At 39.9% G+C, this 20,981-nt stretch overlaps 1 protein-coding gene across 4 annotated transcripts in view; it reads right to left on the bottom strand.

The window, feature by feature from the left end:
* LYST (lysosomal trafficking regulator) overlaps window positions 1–20,981 on the bottom strand; it is a 188,797-nt gene that overhangs the window by 15,767 nt on the left and 152,049 nt on the right. For all 4 annotated transcript variants that reach the window (XM_082407545.1, XM_082407547.1, XM_082407546.1 and 1 more), the window contains 5 exons: window positions 18,464–18,604; window positions 15,497–15,714; window positions 8,356–8,586; window positions 6,378–6,567; window positions 3,109–3,245 (listed from right to left, as the gene is read on the bottom strand). In XM_082407545.1, coding sequence (XP_082263671.1) covers window positions 3,109–3,245; window positions 6,378–6,567; window positions 8,356–8,586; window positions 15,497–15,714; window positions 18,464–18,604 — 917 coding nt within the window. The remainder of the gene's footprint in view (window positions 1–3,108; window positions 3,246–6,377; window positions 6,568–8,355; window positions 8,587–15,496; window positions 15,715–18,463; window positions 18,605–20,981) is intronic.

Here is a 20,981-nt window from a genome sequence, read left to right as displayed (position 1 = left end):
CCCCAGCCGCTCTGCCCCCTCTGCAGTCCCACCTCTCCCGGTCGGTCGGCTGCTCAGCGATACCCACATACTTCACTTCACTTCCCTAAGAAGACGGCGATCATCAGCCACAGACCTCATCCCTTTCCCTCCTTCGGGCCTCAAAATGTCTCGGCGTCACCTCTTGATTTAGAGAAGCCCCTCTGTTTTTAAGGCCAGCCCCACCCCACCCCAGTGTTTCTCAAACAACTGTCAGAATTTCAAACTGTCATTTGCTGGCTTCTTCCCCTGGCCCTGCAAACGTGTTCAAGTGTCTGCTACCTTGAAAGGTGACTTGCTTTGAGCCTGACTCTTCTTAACTCTCAATATATCTTCAGAGTCCATTGGATCTAATTTTATTTTTTGAGTTTCTTTCTTGAATAGTTCTATTTGTAAAGATTGATATTTCATAATTTTTATTCTTTCTTAGAGGTCTTCCAAAGAGCAAAAAGAAAATGTACCTATTTCCTATATGTAGAATAAAACTCATGCTGTCTTGCAATTACCATATGGGTTGACTGAACTCTTTTATAAACCTAAGTTACATTTTTAGGATTTCAATAATCTCATTTTTTTCTCTATTTTGAAACACTTTGCTATTTCATCATTCTAGGAATTATTTCATCTCTACTCTTCAATTATTCCCAACTATGCTAAAACAAAACAAACAAAATAAGAAAATGGAAGAATAATGGATCTCCCAGAAGGATGATGTAAAATGTGAAATAAATTGTCATCTTTTTTTAATAAATTTATTTATTTACTTATTCATTTATTTATTTTTGGCTGCGTTGGGTCTTTGTTGCTGCACGCGGGCTTTCTCTAGCTGTGGTGAGCGGGGGCTACTCTTTGTTGCAGTGCGCGGGCTTCTCGTTGCGGTGGCTTCTCTTGTTGCGGAGCACGGGCTCTAGGCGCATGGGCTTCAGTAGTTATGGCACGCGGGCTCAGTAGTTGTGGCTCACGGGCTCTAGAGCGCAGGCTCAGTAGTTGTGGCGCATGGGCTTAGTTGCTCTGCAGCATGTGAGATCTTCCCGGACCAGGGCTTGAACCCGTGTCCCCTGCATTGGCAGGTGGATTCTTAACCACAGCCCCACCAGGGAAGTCCCTAAATTGTCATCTTTTGGTTTTCTTATTGCATTGTCAAAAGAATGTTTTCATCTTTTGAGAAAGTATAAAAGAAGACCAAAGACACCATTTCTGTAGTCTACTTTCAGCTGTCATCGAACACAGTTGGAAATTGAGAATTTTTCATTTTCCAGCAATAATGGAAAAGAGAAGAAAATTGACAGGAACATGTTTCACAATTATGAGATCAATCAGAAGATAAAGGCTAAGAGACAGCAGGACTCTAATCTGTAAGGATGATGATGAAATTGATCAGATAAGTGAAATCTCAGAGTGTGAGTCTTCATATGATAATACCCTGGACAAATTTTCTCAAACTAAACAACCAATGAGTGAACAGCATATTTCTAAGAACAAAATGAAATATGGTATTCTTATCTAGTTAGTTAGGCACTTGACCGGAAGTACTTTATCACACCGTGTTTGCTAGAAATCTGGATCATCCTGTTTTGCTAAAAGGACTTAATGAGAGTATTTTTTCATCTTTAATGATGTTTCTGTGCCCAACTTTACAAGATAGAAATAATTTTTCAGTGCTTAAATTCTTATTAAAATTTATAATAAGGTTGTTTTTCACTGTCCTTTATTCTTACTTTTGTTAGTTTACTGGTAAGCCAGATGACAAAAGGCAGTGACCTTTCTTTCCAGGCATATTGAAGGTTAAGCAAACAAACCATTGCTCTCCTTTCTTTCACTGCCAAAAATTCCCCAAAAGTAGCTTACTCCATCTTTAAAGTGCTCAGGGAATGGTGACGAATGTTAGGACTATATGAATAGGCACCAGGTGCTATGTAGGTAACGGAAGTCAGAAAACAGTAAAAGAACTTCCTATGGAAAGACAGTCAAAGAAAGAAGGTTTAACATACAATTTAGTACCGGAAAAAGTTATGGCAGTACTGTGTGTGTGTGTGTGTGTGTTTGTGTGTGTACATGATGTTTTATAGTTTACAAAGTACTTTCAGAAACACTGGAGACATTTTTAACAACAGCTTTATGAGAGAGTGGTGGGAGTATGACTAGCCCAGTTTTAGAGAAGAGGAAAGAAACTCAAGTTGGGTAAGGTTAAATTACTTGCCAAAGGCTACATAGTAAATAACAGAGCTGGACACTAACACAGATCACAGAGCTACAGTTAGCCCCAAGGCTCTTTCTACCATGTTGTGATGCCTAAATACCCGGTTCATTTAGAAAAAACTAGGTATAGAAGATGGCACTCTGGTTATTGAAAATGACATAGTAAAGGGACTTCCCTGGTGGTGCCGTGATTAAGAATCTGCCTGCCAACACAGGGGACACGGGTTCGAGCCCTGGTCCAGGAAGATCCCACATGCCGCGGAGCAGCTAAGCCGTGCGCCACAACTACCGAGCCTGTGCTCTAGAGCCCGTGAGCCACAACTACTGAGCCCGCGTGCCACGACTACTGAAGTCCATGCGGCTAGAGCCCGTGCTCCGCAACAAGAGAAGCCACTGCAATGAGAAGCCCGTGCAACGAAGAGTAGCCCCCGCTCACCGCAACTAGAGAAAGCCCGTGCGCAGCAACAAAGACCCAACGCAGCTGTAGAGAGAGAAAGAGAGAGAGAAAGAACGAGAAAGGAAGGAAGAAAGAAGAAAGAAAGAAAGAAAGAAAGAAAGAAAGAAAGAAAGAAAGAAAGACAGAAAGAAAGGAAGAAAATGACACAGTAACAAAAGGTAAGTGGACACTGAGAAGAAAGCAATGCTGATTTTGTTCCAATACTGAGCCATGAGCTGATGCTGCCTCAACAAGAGACTGGGTAGAGGACAAACTCTGGGGACACAGAACAGCGGCAGTTAGGGAGTCTGTCAGCACTGTAAACAAGCATACATCCAGCATCACCAGCTCCTGGACTGACTGCAGGATATTAAAGACTGGCTGCCATCAGTCTGACTCCTTTTTAAAGCATTATATTTAATTATTATTGTAAAGCACTTCATAAAAATGTTTACCTGATACTGCTGTGAACTTTGTATAAAGTTAATTGGAGGCTCGCTTTGTTTACTCTTCAACCTTAAAATGTTATCAGCGTATCCCCAGCTCAGGATGGCGGACCACTGAATGTCAGTACTGTTCATGCTTCTCACACCTCAAGAAGGAGAAATAAAAGCATCAGTTGCCACTGCTCAGTTATTATTGGACAGCCGGCCACAGTGGCAGGTTAAAGGCTCAAGTTCACACAGCAGAACACGGTCATTCCAGTGCAAAATCATCTTTATATCCATAAGATGAACCGAATTGTGTTAGTTTTATTCCTTTAAGGCTAATGGGATTCTAAGGGTGGAACTGTATTCTTTTTCACCTGTGGTGTTTTGGTTTGGATTTATATGACTTAGTACTAAAATTTCTGTTAAGAAATTTTTATAAAAGACAATGATAATCAAGCTTCCTCTATTCATGTTCTGTGACACCTTACTTTTAACAATAAATATGAACGAGAAAATGTTTCAAAAAACTTAGATACCCTGTTGAAAAATCAATACGGACAACTAGTAATACCAGAAAGGGGCCATTGCTAGAGCAGAACAACCCTGAGAAGGGATAATTTAATCCTCTCAACCGCAAGGACTGCACGGGAGACCTTCGTTTAACAAGGTTCTGTTCTTTTCTCATTGGACCCGTAACATAGTATTATGTCCTTTTGGGATAAAGATCTGGACCTCCTGACATCAACGTTTCTCATAATCTACGCCTTGTTGGCACATTGACTAGGGCAAATGCGGCATAAATGCTATAGCTGGTGCTGCCCTGGAAACTTAGAAGCTTTGAGTTCCTTACGGAGACAGAATGTGAGTACCTAGCATAATACCCAGCATATAAAGCAATAAAACAAATAAATATTTGTTGAATGAATCAACAGCACACTGAAAATGTAATTCACAGATTTCTTTTTGTTTTGTTGAGTATAATCCCAAATGTGGACATCACTTTTGCAATAAAGAAATTGGGATATCCTTGTTAAATATAAACTCCTCTCTATGTAAGCTGCTGTGGAAAGGAACCACACTTCATGAGCCTCGGGACCTTGCAGATTCCACCATAAAGCCTGGCATGTAGTAGGAACTCAGTAACTGTTCCTGGTTTCTCATTCCAGCAACACAAGAGGCACCATATTTTTTAAAAAAGAAAAATAAACTTCTGCTTTATCTATTTGAACAGTGGATCTTAAACAGGAGTTTGCAAGAAAATGGCTTTTGTAGCATGCACAGGCCTAGACTCAAGCCCCAGAGATTCTGAAGCAGTATGTCTCCAATGGGACCCAACCAAGTATCAATATATTTTGAAAAAAAGTACCTCAGGCAATTTTGAGGCATTGTCAGTTCTCAAGTAATTGGCCTATACTGGGCTAAAGATCACGAAAACCATGGCAGTTTTGTTGCTATATTGTATTATGCATATATAACTAAGCAAAATGACACAGTTATTTGATATAACAGTGCTTAACACACATGACCATCTGCCAGGTGCACTCCCAGTCATTCAAAGCCTCTCTGAAACGCCCCCGTGGACGGTCCCGCGCTGGGTACAGCAGTAAACACTCACACAGCCCCTGGCCCCAGGGTGCTAACTGTCCGATGGGCATGCATTTATTAAGCACTTAGAATGAGTCCCGCGCTGTGTTAATCGTTCCTTATATTATTTCATTTAATCCTTACAGTGAACTACCCTGTGAGATAAGTCCTTTCATTTAATCCCATTTTATAGATTAAAAGCCAGGATTCCAAAAGTGTAAGTCATTTTCTCAAGGTCACACAGGTATTAGGCAGCAGAACTGGGACACAAATTCAGGCACCGTGCCGCCCGAGGCCATGGCTATAACTTGTGTGATACCACTTCCCTGGACACACCTAGATTCTGATAAATCCCAAACACGTTCTATGAGGAAATAAAGTGTAATTTGAACGAACACAGCTATTAAGGGCCACTAAGGGCTTGTGACTGAAGTGGCACAAATAAGACAGGTTAGCAATTATACTGGACATATTTAAGTCCCATCATTAGCAGGATAATACCAGCCCTTTCTCTCTGCTCTAAAGAGAGAAACTTCAATCCACCCAAATTAATTTTTTAAAGATAAATTATTCACGCATTTTGGTACTTTAAGTATTATTAGTAGTAAATTACTCGTGACATACCTCATAGCTAATTGTAGCATACTAGTGAGAATAAACTACTGATAGGACAGCGATGATCAAACAGATTTTACCTTCTCCTCCTAGTTCACTAAACTTAGATAAAATGGTACGCAGCCTCTTTTAGTACCGACAACTATAAAGGCAATCAATCATTCACTTCATGACAGAATGAAGAGTGAGTGTAAAAGAACTGCGGCCCAGCCAGCACACTGAATCCCTTTAGGTGGCCGATGTTTGGCATGGGTCCTGGCATCCCTGCACTGCGGTGCTCCATGGGGGGGAGGCCATGTGGACCACGTGGACCACAGAGCACAGTGCACAGAACGCAAGGTTCGACACTAGCCGCGCGCAATGCTAAGACGTGTCTGGCCCACAGGCGGGCTTCCGGGCAAATCTGCACACACCTGATACGAACAGATGGGTGCCCTCAGTCATTCATTTTAGTGCTTAAAGCCCATGCCTAGGACGTAGGAACAGTTCTTTCGCATTAAGTAAAACGGTTAATTTGGGAGGACGGAGGGATTACTTGAGCGGAAAATGTCACTAGTTTTCCAGGGTGTAGGTGACATTTAGAAATATGAAGAGGGCCTCTACTGACAGCACTTTTCCATGTGTTGCTTTCAGTGAGTCAGTGCACAGAGAGGTGAGAAAAACATTGCTTTCCAGACATACATATTTTTAAAACCTGTTTTCAAGGCTATCATGACTTCCTTGTTTTGTTTTAATCTCATGACTGTCTCTTCTGAGGTACTAGATTTGCTGGTCAAATAAGTCTGTCTATTCTGGAATTCAAGAGTCTCAAAGTGTACATTTATATAAAACTGTTAATGTTTTCATTTTGTGAGACATTTATTCTTGTCTCCTTCAACACTTCCTCTCATTTCAAATGACATTGCATTTAGTTCCCATTTTTTTCATGTACTGTTTTAATTCCTACGTTGCATTAAATGAACACAAATTTGAGTTTAGTTTTTCACCAAGGACTCAGAAAACCTAGAAATAAAACAAAATATCAGCACAGATGAGAGGAAACATTCAACTCTCACGAAAGATACACCTAGGATGATTTTCATGTTTGATTTTACCTTGTTCTTTGCTGTACGTCATCAGAAGACAGAAATTTCGGGACAAACCGCAGATTGCTCTAGTGGGCAGAGCCTGGAGAGAACCAAATCTTTCTCCGTGGGGCTGGCTGAAGCAGACCACAGGTACTGGGGCACTTGGGGAACCGACATACTCCCCCCATTTCAAGCCTTTTATCCATGACAAAGGACTCTACAACCGAGGAAAGTAAAAAGTACAATTTTAAAAAAGGTAGTAAATATAGAATCACTTCTAATTTAAACTCCAAACAGAGTAAGAGAAAGCAGCCTGATTATAAGCCCTTTGTGGGCAAGAATTATTTTATAATTTTTTACTTCCCCCGTGCTTAGCATATGGAAATATATGTTCCTGGTTGCTAGACACAGTGATGAACAAGACAGATGAAGTCCCAGTGCCCGTGGAGCTGTCTGATAGCGGGGAAGCAGGGCAGACAACAACTAAACAAATACATACACAAGATGTCAGCTGGTGCAAGCGCTACGAAGAAAGTCAAAGAAGGGGAAGAGGACCGAGAGTGACAGAGCTGCCCGTTTAGATGCGGGGGATGGGGAAGACTGCCTGCGGAGATAATGTCTGAGCAGACACTTGAGTGAAATGAGAGAGCAAACTGGGGTTCTATCTGGGGACAGGGCACACCAGGTGGAGGGAACAGCCAGTGCGAAGGTCCTAGGGTGGGAAGGAGGCAGGTCGGTACACGTTCCCACTGCAAACAGACATACTGCTCAGGTCCTTCATACTCACCAACTTGAATTAGTTAATGAGCAATAAGCATAGTGGCAAATTAAATGACATTTATTACTTTTCAGGGATGTACTGTTATTTTGACATGTTAAAGTAACAGATTCTAGTTAAAAATAATGACCCTGGTAATGACAATGACTAAAATGATTTGTAAGGCTTCAAAAGCATATGAGTTTCGTTGACAAGTAAACACAAAACAAAAAATACAGCTTTCAACTATGAAACACAACACTGGTGATCTGGGTTCAGCAAAACTACATTGTCTCTCATATTGATGTTTTAAAATTTAAATTTCAATTTTACTAGTTGTATAAGTTTTGTTTGTATTTACCATGCAAATTTGATATATATGAGCTCTGAGCATAAAGAACTTACATTCAGTGTTCTATTTGTGTTCTACATTTAGTATATTTAAGAAACATCATTATAAGAAATGACTATCAAAGCAAGATCTGTAAAAAGCATTTTCTCTTAAAGTGGCTCACAGATGACTGCAGTTTGACATCTGTGCTTTACTTTATCTCCAAGTCCTTCACAACCTCTTTCCTTTGCCTTTTCATTTTCTGCGATTTCCTTCTGCAAACCTTTGTAACACTTTACAATTCACAATCTCCCATCTTTGCTGCTTTTACAATGAAGAATTTAGTTGAGGATTAGAATCCATTTTACTCTTAAGGCTTGCTTGCTTTATTTTTCTATTTCAGAGTAAAAATTATACCTACTTCCCATTTTAAGAGGCAATACTTCTTATCATTACAATCTGGAGGGGCCAAAAAAACATGTACGATTTCCCCCTTAATTGTAAGCCCAAACATTCACACTTCTGGCCAGCACCTCTGGCGGAAAATGATAACCAGGACCACGCTAGGCATGTTTGCACTGGCACAGCCATGCTCAGACTCTTCTCGGGTCCTGGATGGTTCCTTTCCTCTCATTTGCAATGCCTGTTATGTCACTGCCTGGTGAGGCTCTCCCCAGTAATGACCCTCAGGGAGGTTACAATCTGACCTGAGCTCCCAAAGTACTCTCTTCATAGCACTAACGCAGCATTTCCCATACACAGAACGTAATGCAGGCATCCGTGTTCACTGGCTGGCACTCACCTTCAGGCCGGGACCATGCTACTCATTTCCCTGCCCCTAGAGCCTGGGAGGGGACCTGACGGCTCAGGAGTTGAGCCAGTTTTTGCTGAATTCTATTGAAATCCAAATGACATACCGGATAGGGAACTTCCTTGACCTGTTCTCTGGTTTCTCTGAAAGCAAACTGCACTAACAACCCCACGGCAGCAGGAAGCTCCCCTTCGATGTTGAGCTTGGAGCCAGGTCTGCTCGCATGGGCCCACTGGAACAGCTGACGAGGGGTCTGGCCGTAGGTTTTTATCATGGTTTCCAGTGCTCGTCTCTGAACTGCATCTTCAACTGCAGAGACATCCATTCCAAAATATGTCTGAAGAATAAAAGAAAACGAGAGGTATGTAAAAAGCAAGACTTGGCGATAACACTGAAGGGGAAAACAACAACTTGTTTTATTCTCTAGGCAATGGTTTACTCTTCTCTGTTTCAAACGAAAAGGATTTTAAAATGTTTTTGAACAGGTTAACAATCATTAATAATCTCAATGAGATCAGAATAGGAATGATCAATGCTTCTGAATGGATGAATGAAAATAATGTACCTTGATTGGTGCTAATTAGGTATGTTTATAAACTTAATTTTTAATTTAAGAGAATATCATATAAGACTTCATTTATCTGCACAGCAAAGGAATCCATCAACAAAATGAAAAGACAACCTACTGAATGAGAGAAATTGCTTGCAAATCATATATCTGATAAAGGGTTAATATCCAAAATCTATAAAGAACTTACACAACTCAGTAGCAAACAAACCCATCTAATTAAAAAGGGGCTGCACTGTTGGTGGGAATGTAAATTGATACAGCCACTATGGAGAACAGTATGGAGGCTCCTTAAAAACTAAAATAGAGCTACCATACGACCCAGCAATCCCACTCCTGGGCATATACCCTGAGAAAACCATAATTCAAAAAGAGTCATGTACCACAATGTTCCTTGCAGCACTATTTACAATAGCCAGGACATGGAAGCAACCTAAGTGTCCATCGACAGACAAATGGATAAAGAAGATGTGGCACATATATACAATGGAATATTACTCAGCCATAAAAAGAGACAAAACTGAGTTATTTTTAGCAAGGTGGATGGACCTAGAGACTGTCATACCGAGTGAAGTTAAGTCAGAAAGAGAGAAACAAATACCATATGCTAACACATACATATGGAATCTAAAAAAAAAAAATGGTTCTGAAGCACCTAGGGGCAGGACAGGAATAAAGATGCAGCCGTAGAGAATGGACTTGAGGACACGGGGAGGGGGAAGGGTAAGCTGGGATGAAGTGAGAGAGTAGCATTGACATATATACACTACCAAATGTAAAACAGATAGCTAGTGGGAAGCAGCAGCATAGCACAGGGAGATCAGCTCGTGCTTTGTGACCACCTAGAGGGGTGGGATAGGGATGGGGAGGGTGGGAGAGAGACGCAAGAGGGAGGGGATATGGGGATATATGTATACATATAGCTGATTCACTTTGTTATACAGCAGCAACTAACACAACAATGTAAAGCAATTATACTCCAATAAAGATGTTAAAAAAAATAATGGGAAAAATTACGGAACTTTTCTGCAAAGGAATATTATAAATAAATAAATAAAGGAATATAATAAATTAAAAAAAAATGGTGTGGGGGGCAGAGGACCTGAATAGACATTTTTCCAAAAAAGACATACAGACGGCCAACAGGTATATGAAAAGATGCTCAGCATCACTAATCATCAGGAAAATGCAAATAAAACCACAATGAAATATCAGCTCACACCTGTGAGAATGGCTAGTATCAAAAAGACAAGAGATAACAACCGTTGGCGAGGATGTAGAGAAAAGGAAGCCCCTCTGCACTGTTGGTGGGAATGTAAATTGGTGCAGCCACTGTGGAGAACAGTATGGAGGTGCCTCAGAAAACTAAAAATAGAGCTACCATATGATCCAGCATTTCCACTTCTGGGTATTTCGAAAACACTAATTTGAAAAGATACATGCACCCCTATGTTCATTACAGCCTTATTTATAATAGCCAGGACATGGAAGCACCCTAAGCATGCACCAGTGGAATGGATGGAGACGATGTGGTAAATACATGCCATGGAATTATTACTCAGCCATAAGAAAGAATGAAATCTCGTCACAACACGGGTGGACCTTGAAGGTATGATGCTAAGTGAAACAAGTCAGACAGAGAGAGACAAATACCATACAAATAAGTATGATCTCATGTATATGTGGAATCTAAACAAACAAAAGACCAAGCTCATAAGATTGGTGGTTGCCAAAGGTAGGGGGTGGGCAAACGGGTGAAGGGAGCCAAAGGTACAAACTTCCAGTTATAAAGCAAACAAGTCCTGGGATGTAACGTACAGCATGGTGACTGCAGTTAATAACATTGTACTGCAGATCTGCAAGTTCCTAAGGGAATAAATCTTAAAAGTCTTCATCCCAAGAAAAAAAATATTTGTAACTTCGTATGGGGTGGATGGTAACTAGACTTCCTGTGGTGATCATTTTGCAGATGATCGAAAATCAGTATGCTGTATACTGGAAACTAATATAATGTATGCCAATTATACCTCAAATTAAAAAAAAAAAGAAAAACTAAATGAGGTGTTTCTTTGGTCTTGTCTTTCAGTGAGAGTTGATGAAAAATGATCAGGTTTTTCAATTCAGTTGACCCAAAATAGCTTCTGCAAGCAGGTTAGTAGGTGGCTCTATTTTTTCTGTGGCTGCCTGTCAGATATTGGTCAGAAAACTAGAGTCAGGGAATTGGGCAAAATCATTTCAGGTGGTCAACAAAATCGAAAGAGACAAGAGAATGCAGCTACATGGCAACACGAAGACTGAAGAAAACTAGGGGAACCTGCCCCACCTCAATTTCTCAATTCCTAAAAATGAGAACTAGAAGTTCAAAACCATCTGTGTCTGCCTGAAATTACGTGATATCCAAATGCCCTTTTGTTCTTTGATGTGAATATGCTCAAAGAAAGAGTCTGATTCCTCTCAAGGCACAATGGCTGGTGTCACAGGATGACTTTGTGTCGCTACCCCATCTTGAAGATGTCTAAGAATATCAACTATTGAGATGGATTTTCTTACATACAGAGACATTAGTAAGGAACCTAGATTTTTGTAGGTCTATATCTCTTCTCCTGTCTGGGCTGAAGAATCAGGATTCTAAACACCAGCATCACTGAAACCCAAGCAAAGTCTTTGTGATTTCCATCCTGTGAGCTCAAGAGCCACTCATCCATGCTTTATTTATCCTTGGAGAGGATTAATTGAATTCTGATTCCCTCTCTCTGTGTTTGCTTTGCAGGTTTCCACATATATTGCTGAACCTGACTAGAACCTGGCAGTGAGAAGGCTGTAATGTGATGTATATCCTTCCAGCCTCCCTCAGCCAACCAGGCAAAGCTGTCAATGCAGGAAGCAGGACAGCTTCACCTCCCCGGCAAGGGGCAGAAGACTGGATGAGAAACAAAGTCAAGGTATTCCATCTTCAACCAAAACACTGCAGAGAGGTTGGCACACTTAATGTTCCACGTGACTGGTGTCCTCCATGCTGTCACCTTTCTTAGGACATGAAGCTAGAGAGAAAGGGGGTTAGGGCAATAATCAGTCTAGACACGGAGTAAAAATTCAGGATTCGTCACTGTTCTTTTCTTTCCCACCTGGTGTTCATACATATATATAAAAAGACTTCATGTGTAATACTAAATTATTGAAAAAGTCATGTGTCCAAAGTGATACATAGGAAAAGGTATATAAAAATGAAATTGCTATAGAATGTTGGTAGGTAGCTTAAGAGACCATTATTTAGGTTCTAATGAGAACTGTAAGTGGATCTGAAAGAGCAGCGGTGAAAATTGCAAGCTTTTTAACGTGAAGGGTGTTGTTGCACTTTTCTTCTGAGTGTTAGAGTCAGATGGAGAGTGGTGTGCACTTACTTTATTATTTTTAAAGCTAGCAGTCAGTAGCTGGGTATAGATCTGTCATGCTTGTGCATCTTGCTTGTGTAATTTAGCTTTTAGCACTGAATCAGTCAGCAAATTTCATTTTTATATCTGCATAGAACATCTCTATAAATACCAAAAAAAGTTTCAAAGATTCTTCAGAAGTTAATCTTCGACATCCACTCCCCTCGCCACCACCCTCGCACGACCACAAGGGCTCAAACACCTGTTATAAACGCTTATCTAAGCAGGTCATTCCTAATGGCTGCTGTATTTAATATAGTCGAAAATTCAAATGAAGAATGGAATAATCCGATATCCAGGACTCTTAAAATTTACTTTAAATTAGTACTTCTTTACATTCTGTGGTATCAGTTTCTAGTGAACCCCATATATTGGTGAATGACGAATTAAGATCAAAAGGCATTTTTACATTCCTTTTAAAATATTTTTTCTATTTTTTAAAATTAATGAATGAATTAATTTATTTTTGGCTGCATTGGGTCTTCATTGCTGTGCACAGGCTTTCTCTAGTTGTGGCGAGCGGGGGCTACTCTTTGTTGCAGTGTGTGGGCTTCTCATTGCGGTGGCTTCTCTTGTTGTGGAGCACGGGCTCTAGACACATGGGCTTCAGTAGTTGTGGCACGTGGGCTCAGTAGTTGTGGCCCGCGGGCTCTAGAGCGCAGGCTCAGTAGTTGTGGTGCACGGGCTTAGCTGCTCCACGGCATGTGGGATCTTCCCGGGCCAGGGCTCGAACCCGTGTTCCCTACAATGGCAGGCGGATTCTTAACCACTGCACCACCAGGGAAGCCCCTACATTCCTTTTTAAAAAGTTAACATTTATTTGCACTTAACTGGATGGCAGACATTACCCTGCATGCATTTTCTTAATTTATGAGGCTGGTATTATTGTTCACATTTTACAAATTTGTACATTAAGGTACAGAGAAGTTAAGGTCACACTGCAGGTCACACAGTAAGTGGCAGAGTCACAGAGTAAGGATTTGAACTCAATTGTGGATTTAGAGACTGTGTGCTTAATTGTGACACTTGGTTTTGTCCTATGAATTACTAAATTTCTAGAACAGGACTTCCCTGGTGGTCCAGTGGTTAAGACTCCACGCTTCTACTGCAGGGCGCACGGGTTAGATCCCTGGTCAGGGAACTAAGATCCCACATGCCGCGTGGCGCAGCAAAATAAATAAATAAATTGTATTTTAAATTTCTAGAACAATGGTATAAACTCTATCCTTTTTAAAGCTCTAAAGTCTCAAAGAATTAATGAAAAAAATTCTAGTAAGATGAGAATTAAATGGTATATTTCAGCATGCAGATACTTCTAATGTGAATTTTAAATGAGAACAATTGAAAATTTGTGCCAGTATTATAGGCACAGAGTATATTGAGGTTAATGTCCAAATTCTTAATTGCTTTTAAAGTTACATTTTACATCAAATATGAACAAAGTGTAAAAATTACACCTCAGTCTTTAAAACTTATAAAAATTTTATATACATTTTTATAGAGGTATATTTTACATACAATAAAACGATACAGATTTTTATAGTACCATCCCATGCAACCATCATGCAAATCAAGGTATAGAGCAATTCCATCACCCCAGAAAGTTCCCGGGTGCGCCTGTGGCAGTCACTACTCTACTCCCCAGAGGCAATTAGGTTGGAAAGTATCTTAAAGAAATAAAGAACCGTCTTTAAGATAAATTCCCCATGATTTCTACTACTAAGACATTAATTTTCCTTGCTCTTGAATATCATGTAAACGGAGTGGATCATACAGAGTGTACTCTTATGAAAGGCGTCTTTCATTCAGCATAAAATGTTTTGGAGATTCATCCATGCTGTCACATACATCTGAAATCCATTCCTCTTCACTGCTGAGTAGTATTCCACCTACCCAGTACCTGGAATTGTTAGTCTTTTTACTTTCAGTCATTCTCAGGGATATAAAGTGGTAACTCATCGTGGCTTTAATTTGCGTTTCCCTGATGACTAAAGATGCCAGCACCTTTATCATTTGCTTACTGGCCATTCATATATGTTCCCTCCCTATGTGAATCTTATTCACCTTTGTATCCCCAGAGCCTAGCAAAATAAATGTTTCCTGAAGAGATAGATATATTTTTTAAAAAGGTAGACTATCTAACAACATTAAAAAATATATGTTAAAGTGTAACTATTCTGCTTCTAGGAATTTATCTTGAAGAAGTAAAGAGGTACATAAAGAAATAATCTGAGGAATATTAATTTTAATAGCAAATGCATACTAACTAAATATCCAACAATAGGGGACTGGTTAAATAAATTATTGGATAGCCATACTTTGGGATAAGTAGTATTAATATTATATAAATGGAGTGATACATTTGTATAGATAAAAGTCTAGAAGGTGGTTTGATATTTATCTTTGGATGATGATATCAAAGTTGATTTTTAAATTTCTTCCTTTTGCGGTCTGTATCTTATACATTTTTCTAACAAGGCACAAATATTGCTCGTGCAATAAGGAAAAATGAGGTCATTTAAAAAATAGAACATGTATTGATATACAGGACGGTATGCAGAAAAGAGTTACACGGCAGGCCTGAACTGCTCTCCTTGGGATGGCGTGCCTGCAAATGTGGTCCTTGGCTGGTGTCTGGGAACACGGATTTCAAGAGAGTTCCCACCTTCTCTACCTGGTAAGAGTGGCTCACTGCACCCAAACTATACAAACAGTGTGGTGTATACTGAATATCTGTTTCCTTCTGGACGCCTGGAATTTCAGGACTTGTGAGAAAGAGGGTGCCTACATGACCAGTCCTTAATAAAAACGCTGGCACTGCATCCCTCATGAGCTTCCCTGGTAGACAACATCACACATGCTGTCACAATTTGTTTCTGGAGGAAGTGAGTGAGTCCCTTTTGATTCACTGGGAGAAGTCTCTTGGAAGCTTGTGCCTGGTTTCCTCCAGCTTTGCCCGGTGCATCTTTTCCTTTTGCTGATTTTGCTTTGTACCCTTCACTGTAATAAACCTTAGCTGTAATTACAGCTATATGCTGAGTTGTTAAGTCCTCATCCAACCTGGGGATGGTCTTGGGGAACCCCTGATAGATAGTATCTTAGTTATTCTTAAAGAGGTGAAATATAAAACCTGAAAAATCTTGGGCAAGTTTAGTGTCTTTGTCAATTCTCTTTGATAACTTGGGTATTGTAAAGAAAGTCTAACCTTCTACCTTATATAAATGCAGAGTTTGAAAAGAGTCACTTACAGCAGGATGAAAAACATTGATGGCTTGGACAGAGGCCTTCCCTTTTTGCTTATACCCGAATACCAAGTCGATCCACTGACAGATGTTCTGGGACACGTAGTCAGACTCTAGAGCCTGTCTATGGATGAGGATAAAAAGACGAGGATCGTTACGTGCCCAAGGCGGGAGGTTGACGTGATTCACCCGTTCACCATTCTGGCGTACACCAAAATCGAAACCTAAAAGAGAAGATTAATGTCAATGTTTATCTCCCCCAGAGCATGCTTCCTTTGGCCCACTGAGCAGATTGTACGAGTTCACAGAAACAGCTACTGTGTGCTATAACCTGGAGAAGGAGCAGCGAGGGGATAGTAACACCGTTGCTCACCTGCTGACTTACCCCTCACAGAGCTACATGGATTAACGCTATCTATCCTAACTGAATCTGAGATCTTTCAACTTTACCCTTCCACCACTTTATATCATATTGAAAAACAAGCAGAAAATCATTGCCCACTAACTCCAATGTTCCAGTTATCAAATCTTCAAATGCACTGAGTGAGAAAATATCTGAATTGTAAACCTGATTAAAATAAAGTGAAGGCTTTTGTATAAGCGTTTCAGAATAATTGGTGTTAACATATAATAAATTCAAGACTACTTATATGTAGTAAGGATTAGCACTCTGTAGTTTAAAAACTCAACGAATACAAAGTATACACATTCCTAGAATGAACTGTCTTAGTCTATTAATTTTATGGTAAATCTATAGGTCTGTTCTGATTTCATTTCCATTAAGCATTCCTGTGGACAACAAAATTATACTAACACACTAAGAGGGTTCTTCTGCGATGTAAATAAGGTGTTATCTAATTGCCTCATTAGTCTGCTAGTGTAAACAAAAATCTCAGAAGTGTTTCTTTAAAAAATTGTCCTAAAGGAAATGTTACCTTTGAACAGAAATTTTTTTTGTGCTACCTTTATTTTTCTTATGGGCAGAAAATCCGAACACCGTAGCAGAATCCAAATTTAAAAAGACCTCTTAAAAGCTAATTATGTTCCATGTAAAATTAAGTTGCTGTCTGCCTACTTCTTGATCTTGTGAAAACAGTTAGAAGGATCTTCACTAATTTTGGAAGTACTCTGAAATGATATGATATAAAATATAAACTAAGGGCTTATATAAAATTAATACGGGGTGGGGGTGAGGGTCACCTCAAAAATCCCAGCAGTCATCCGACAGACAGCTGCAGGGTGACAGCGTTAGGATGTACTGGCTGAGCGCCTCCATACTCTATGTGGCGGCTTCAGGGGAAGCAGCAGAGATTTACTGCTTGAGCAATGGTGATGAGGCATCTCAGGGCTGAGCTAGGAGGGGTTGAGCCGCAGGGAGTCTCTGTGAACTCAAATCATTCCCAACTTTTTGGTGCTCTGGGGACACATCACAGAGGTAGACACTGTTCACCCAGAGCAGATGCCTGGAGGTACCATGAGAGGCCTATAGGAATGCTCATAGGAAATAGCAGGATGTATGCTATAGCAAGTTATCGTTTCCAAAAATGGCTAGCTGTAACAACACTTGCTGTTGTGCGTGCTTTTCTAGAACCTTGCTGCTCCCCTATCAAGTGGCAAAGCCTATGCTCCTTCCTTTTGAATGTGGGCAGGCACTTGTGACTACCTCACAAGCAGAATGCAGTGTAAGTGCCACCGTGTGACTTCCAAGGCTAGGCTGGGAAAGGCCATGCAGCTTCTGCTCATCTCTCTAGGGACACTTGCCTTTGGAACCCTGAGCTGCCAAGTAGGGTGTCCGAGGCCGCCATGCTGTGAGGAAGTCCACACTAGTCCACGTGGAGAAACCACATGGAAAACCATGGACACTACCTGAAGAGAGAGATGCCCACCAGCCCCGCGCTGCTCTGCTCCCCTGGATGTTCCAGCGCCAGCCAATCTGAATGCACAAGAGACCCTGAGCCAAAACCACAAAAACCACTTGGCTGAGCTGTCCCTGACTTTCTGACCTGCAAAAGCTGTGATGGATAATACATTGAATGTTGTTCTGAGTCACTAAGTATTGGGGTTATTCGTTATGCAGCCATAGGTAACAGGAACATACATATAAGAAACCACAGAGGAACGTGGTTTTTGGACAGAGAAATGAGTCCCTGATTGAAAGCCACAAGGCAGGTACCCCCAACTGCAGGTGCTGATATTTCACTGAGGCATTTCCCACTTGGGCAACACTATGAAGCTTGCTCCAGGTAATTAGCAGCACAGATTTATCTAAATAACGGATTCTCTAAATAACTCCAGAGAGGCCAGTTAATATAGGAAACAATTCTGAAGTAATTTGTCCAACATTAACCTCTCTAAAGATATAACTCTCAATTTCATGTACTTCCTAAAGGTCACATAAAAATATGAAATTAAGTAATGTAGGAAAATGACCCAAAGATACCCTGTAAAGGATTAACTGATCTTACATTAAGGAACAGGTAAGATTACCAAGATTGTTGGTCACTGGCATCACAGAAAATCTGATTTTATCTTCTAGAATTCCTTTTCATTATTAGATAACTCTAGTTAAGAGTGTTTTATTTCTAACTTGGTCATTCCTCATAAAATCATTGAGATTTTGGTTAATTTACATTGTTCTTTATAAATTCATGACTCTTTTTCTATAATCAGCATATTATAACTTTTGTAATCAGAGAAAACAATAAAGCAAGTTCTGTAACAGAATTAAAATACACGTTTACAAATACTTTTTAATAGTTAAAAGTTACAGTTTTCCAGATATACCTAGTCCTACAAAATATTTAACATCCTCAAGCTCACTTGGAAATAACATTATATACTAATAAGTAAAGGTATTTCTCTTATTTGGGGACTCAAATTTTAGGACTTACAAAAGGTATTTTTATTTTTGGAAAATTATAAAGTAAGTACAAACACTCAGAAATTTAAATTAGAAACGATTAACTGTTATACCTTCACGGTTAACTAAGAATTCTGGAAGATAGAAAAACTCTGGAATAAGTTCTTTCACGTCAGTCATGGACTCAAAAGAGGAGAGACGCCAGGTTGTGTTTGTAGAATGAAAAGTTCTGTCTGGGATGTCAAAACTCTGATCTGAAAAGAAATACAAATAACACACTTAAGACACAAAGACTTGATTCCATTTGAAACTTGTTACAATTAATTCACTTTTACTACTTCAAAAAGATTAAAATGATGTTTACTTTGTCCACAGTTTAAAAGAGATCATTCGTGTTCTTGAAAATAAATATTTCTCTACACAATTTGCGACTGCATTATGTTATTTTTTTAAAGCAACTATTTAGGCTTTCCTTGGAATGAACCTGAGAAGTATTCTTTTTTTATTTTTTTTTAAATCTATATATAGAATTTCATAGTCACTTGAATCTACTGTTTTGTTTTTTTTTTTTAATTTTATAGCTACTTTATTTATTTATTTATTTATTTATTTTTGGCTGTGTTGGGTCTTCGGTTCGTGCGAGGGCTTTCTCTAGTTGCGGCAAGCGGGGGCCACTTTTCATCGCGGTGCGGGGACTGCTCTTCATCGCGGTGCGCGGGCCTTTCACTATCGCGGCCCCTCCCGTTGCGGGGCGCAGGCTCAGTAGTTGTGGCTCACGGGCCCAGCTGCTCCGTGGCATGTGGGATCTTCCCAGACCAGGGCTCGAACCCGTGTCCCCTGCATTAGCAGGCAGATTCTCAACCACTGCGCCACCAGGGAAGCCCCATTATGTTATTTTTAATCGGTATTATGCTTTCATAGTACATATAACTAGATAAATGTATATCACTTATTTGTTTAATTGATTACTGTCTGCCCAAGTAGAATGAAAGTTCCATAAAAGCAGAGACCTGGGATATCAACCATACCGAGCACATTCTAGGAATTGGATAATCATTAATTTATTGAATGAAAGAATAAGGAAGGAAAATTAAAGTTCAAATAGGTAAAATAAGTTTTTTCCCCCATCAAGAAGCAAGATTATTTCTTTATCTCTTTTCTTCTCTCTTTTCTTTTTTTTTGGGGGGGGGGAGGGGCATTGCTTTTTAGATGTTCTAACTCTAACCTAAAAAATTTAGTAAAATTTCCTATGAATGAAAATAAAACTAAGAATACTTCCTCCTTTGTTAAGTTTGTCTGGCGAACACTACTAATAATCAAGAACTGAGCTTTGACCCTGTCTTTTCTGTCAACAGCTACCAGACTTTCCACCCTAGAAAATGAAATGATACCTAAAGACCAGCCCGCGAAAACAGCAGCAGCGTGCATGCTTCTTCGGAACCATGCTGTACCATCCAAAACTCCTCTCAACTTGCTGAAATTTGAACACATCTTTCTATCTGGAGACTGTTACAGACGAATTTCAGCATCAAGCAAGGCACGATTTTTAAAAAATATGCTAAATCTTCCCCAAGCCTGACCTGCTTTGCCGAGCAACATTTTCTGTTACTACTTTCTCATCTGTTCTGTTGAGTCAGCATTGGCTGGGCACTAAATAAAATCTGGGGAGAAATTAGGTTTATAAATATTTTTTTTCTCAGAAAGTAGGGAGGGCCACTTAAAGAAATATTTACTAACTCACGCAGGAGAAAAAGTTATTAATCTAAGTGGAATCCAGAAAAATTAAAAGGCAGTTCTGTGAGGCTATGATGGAATCACAGCATCTACAGTAGAGACTACAGAACTGTGGAACAGGAGAAGCACACTGAGGTTTCTGTTTGGATTTCTAAATTCTCTGCAGTTTCTTAATAAAAAAAAAAGTGTACTACATTTCCTATAATTTAGAACATGTATGAACTCAACTGGTAGTTGTTAACCTAGCACTTTTGTCCCCCGGGGGACACTTGGCAATGCCTAGAGACATTTGTGGTTCTCACGGCTGGGTGGGAGGGGATGCCACTAGCATCTAGTAGGTAGGGGCCAGGGATACTGCTAAACGTCCTACAATGCACAGGACAGTCACCATAACAAAGAATTATGTAGCTCAAAATGACTACAGTGCCAAGGTGAGAAACCCTGGACTAAATGAGAAGTCTAGAAATAAATTAAAAAGCCATCACACATCATTTAAAATTAATCAGAAGAAACTGAATGGGGACTTAGGTTGTCCCTGTTGTCTTTTTTTTTTTTTTTAATCATTCTTAAATACACAATGAGGAAAACCTAGCATAATAGCTGATTGGGAGTTTTGTATTACTATATCCTTGGGCTACATGAAAAGAACCAGAGGGCAGTAACAGTTCTGTTATACGCTGCAGTCATCCCAAACCACATCTGAAATATTCTTTTTTATTCTGACTGCCACTTTTTAATAAGAGCATTCACAAATCAGAACATGTCCAGAAAGATGAGCAGAGCAGTGACAGGTTTGGAAACCAGAGCAAACACGGCTTAAATATGAGTTTTTAAACGCTTTACTAAGTACAGAACTGTCTTATTTTTGTATTCCTTGCAGCAGCTGGGATAAGGCCT

The sequence above is a fragment of the Balaenoptera borealis genome (genome assembly GCF_965194805.1).
Source record: "Balaenoptera borealis genome assembly, chromosome: 10".
In the NCBI taxonomy this organism is placed as follows: Eukaryota; Metazoa; Chordata; class Mammalia; order Artiodactyla; family Balaenopteridae; genus Balaenoptera; species Balaenoptera borealis.
This window is presented reverse-complemented; position numbering and strand designations above follow the sequence as displayed.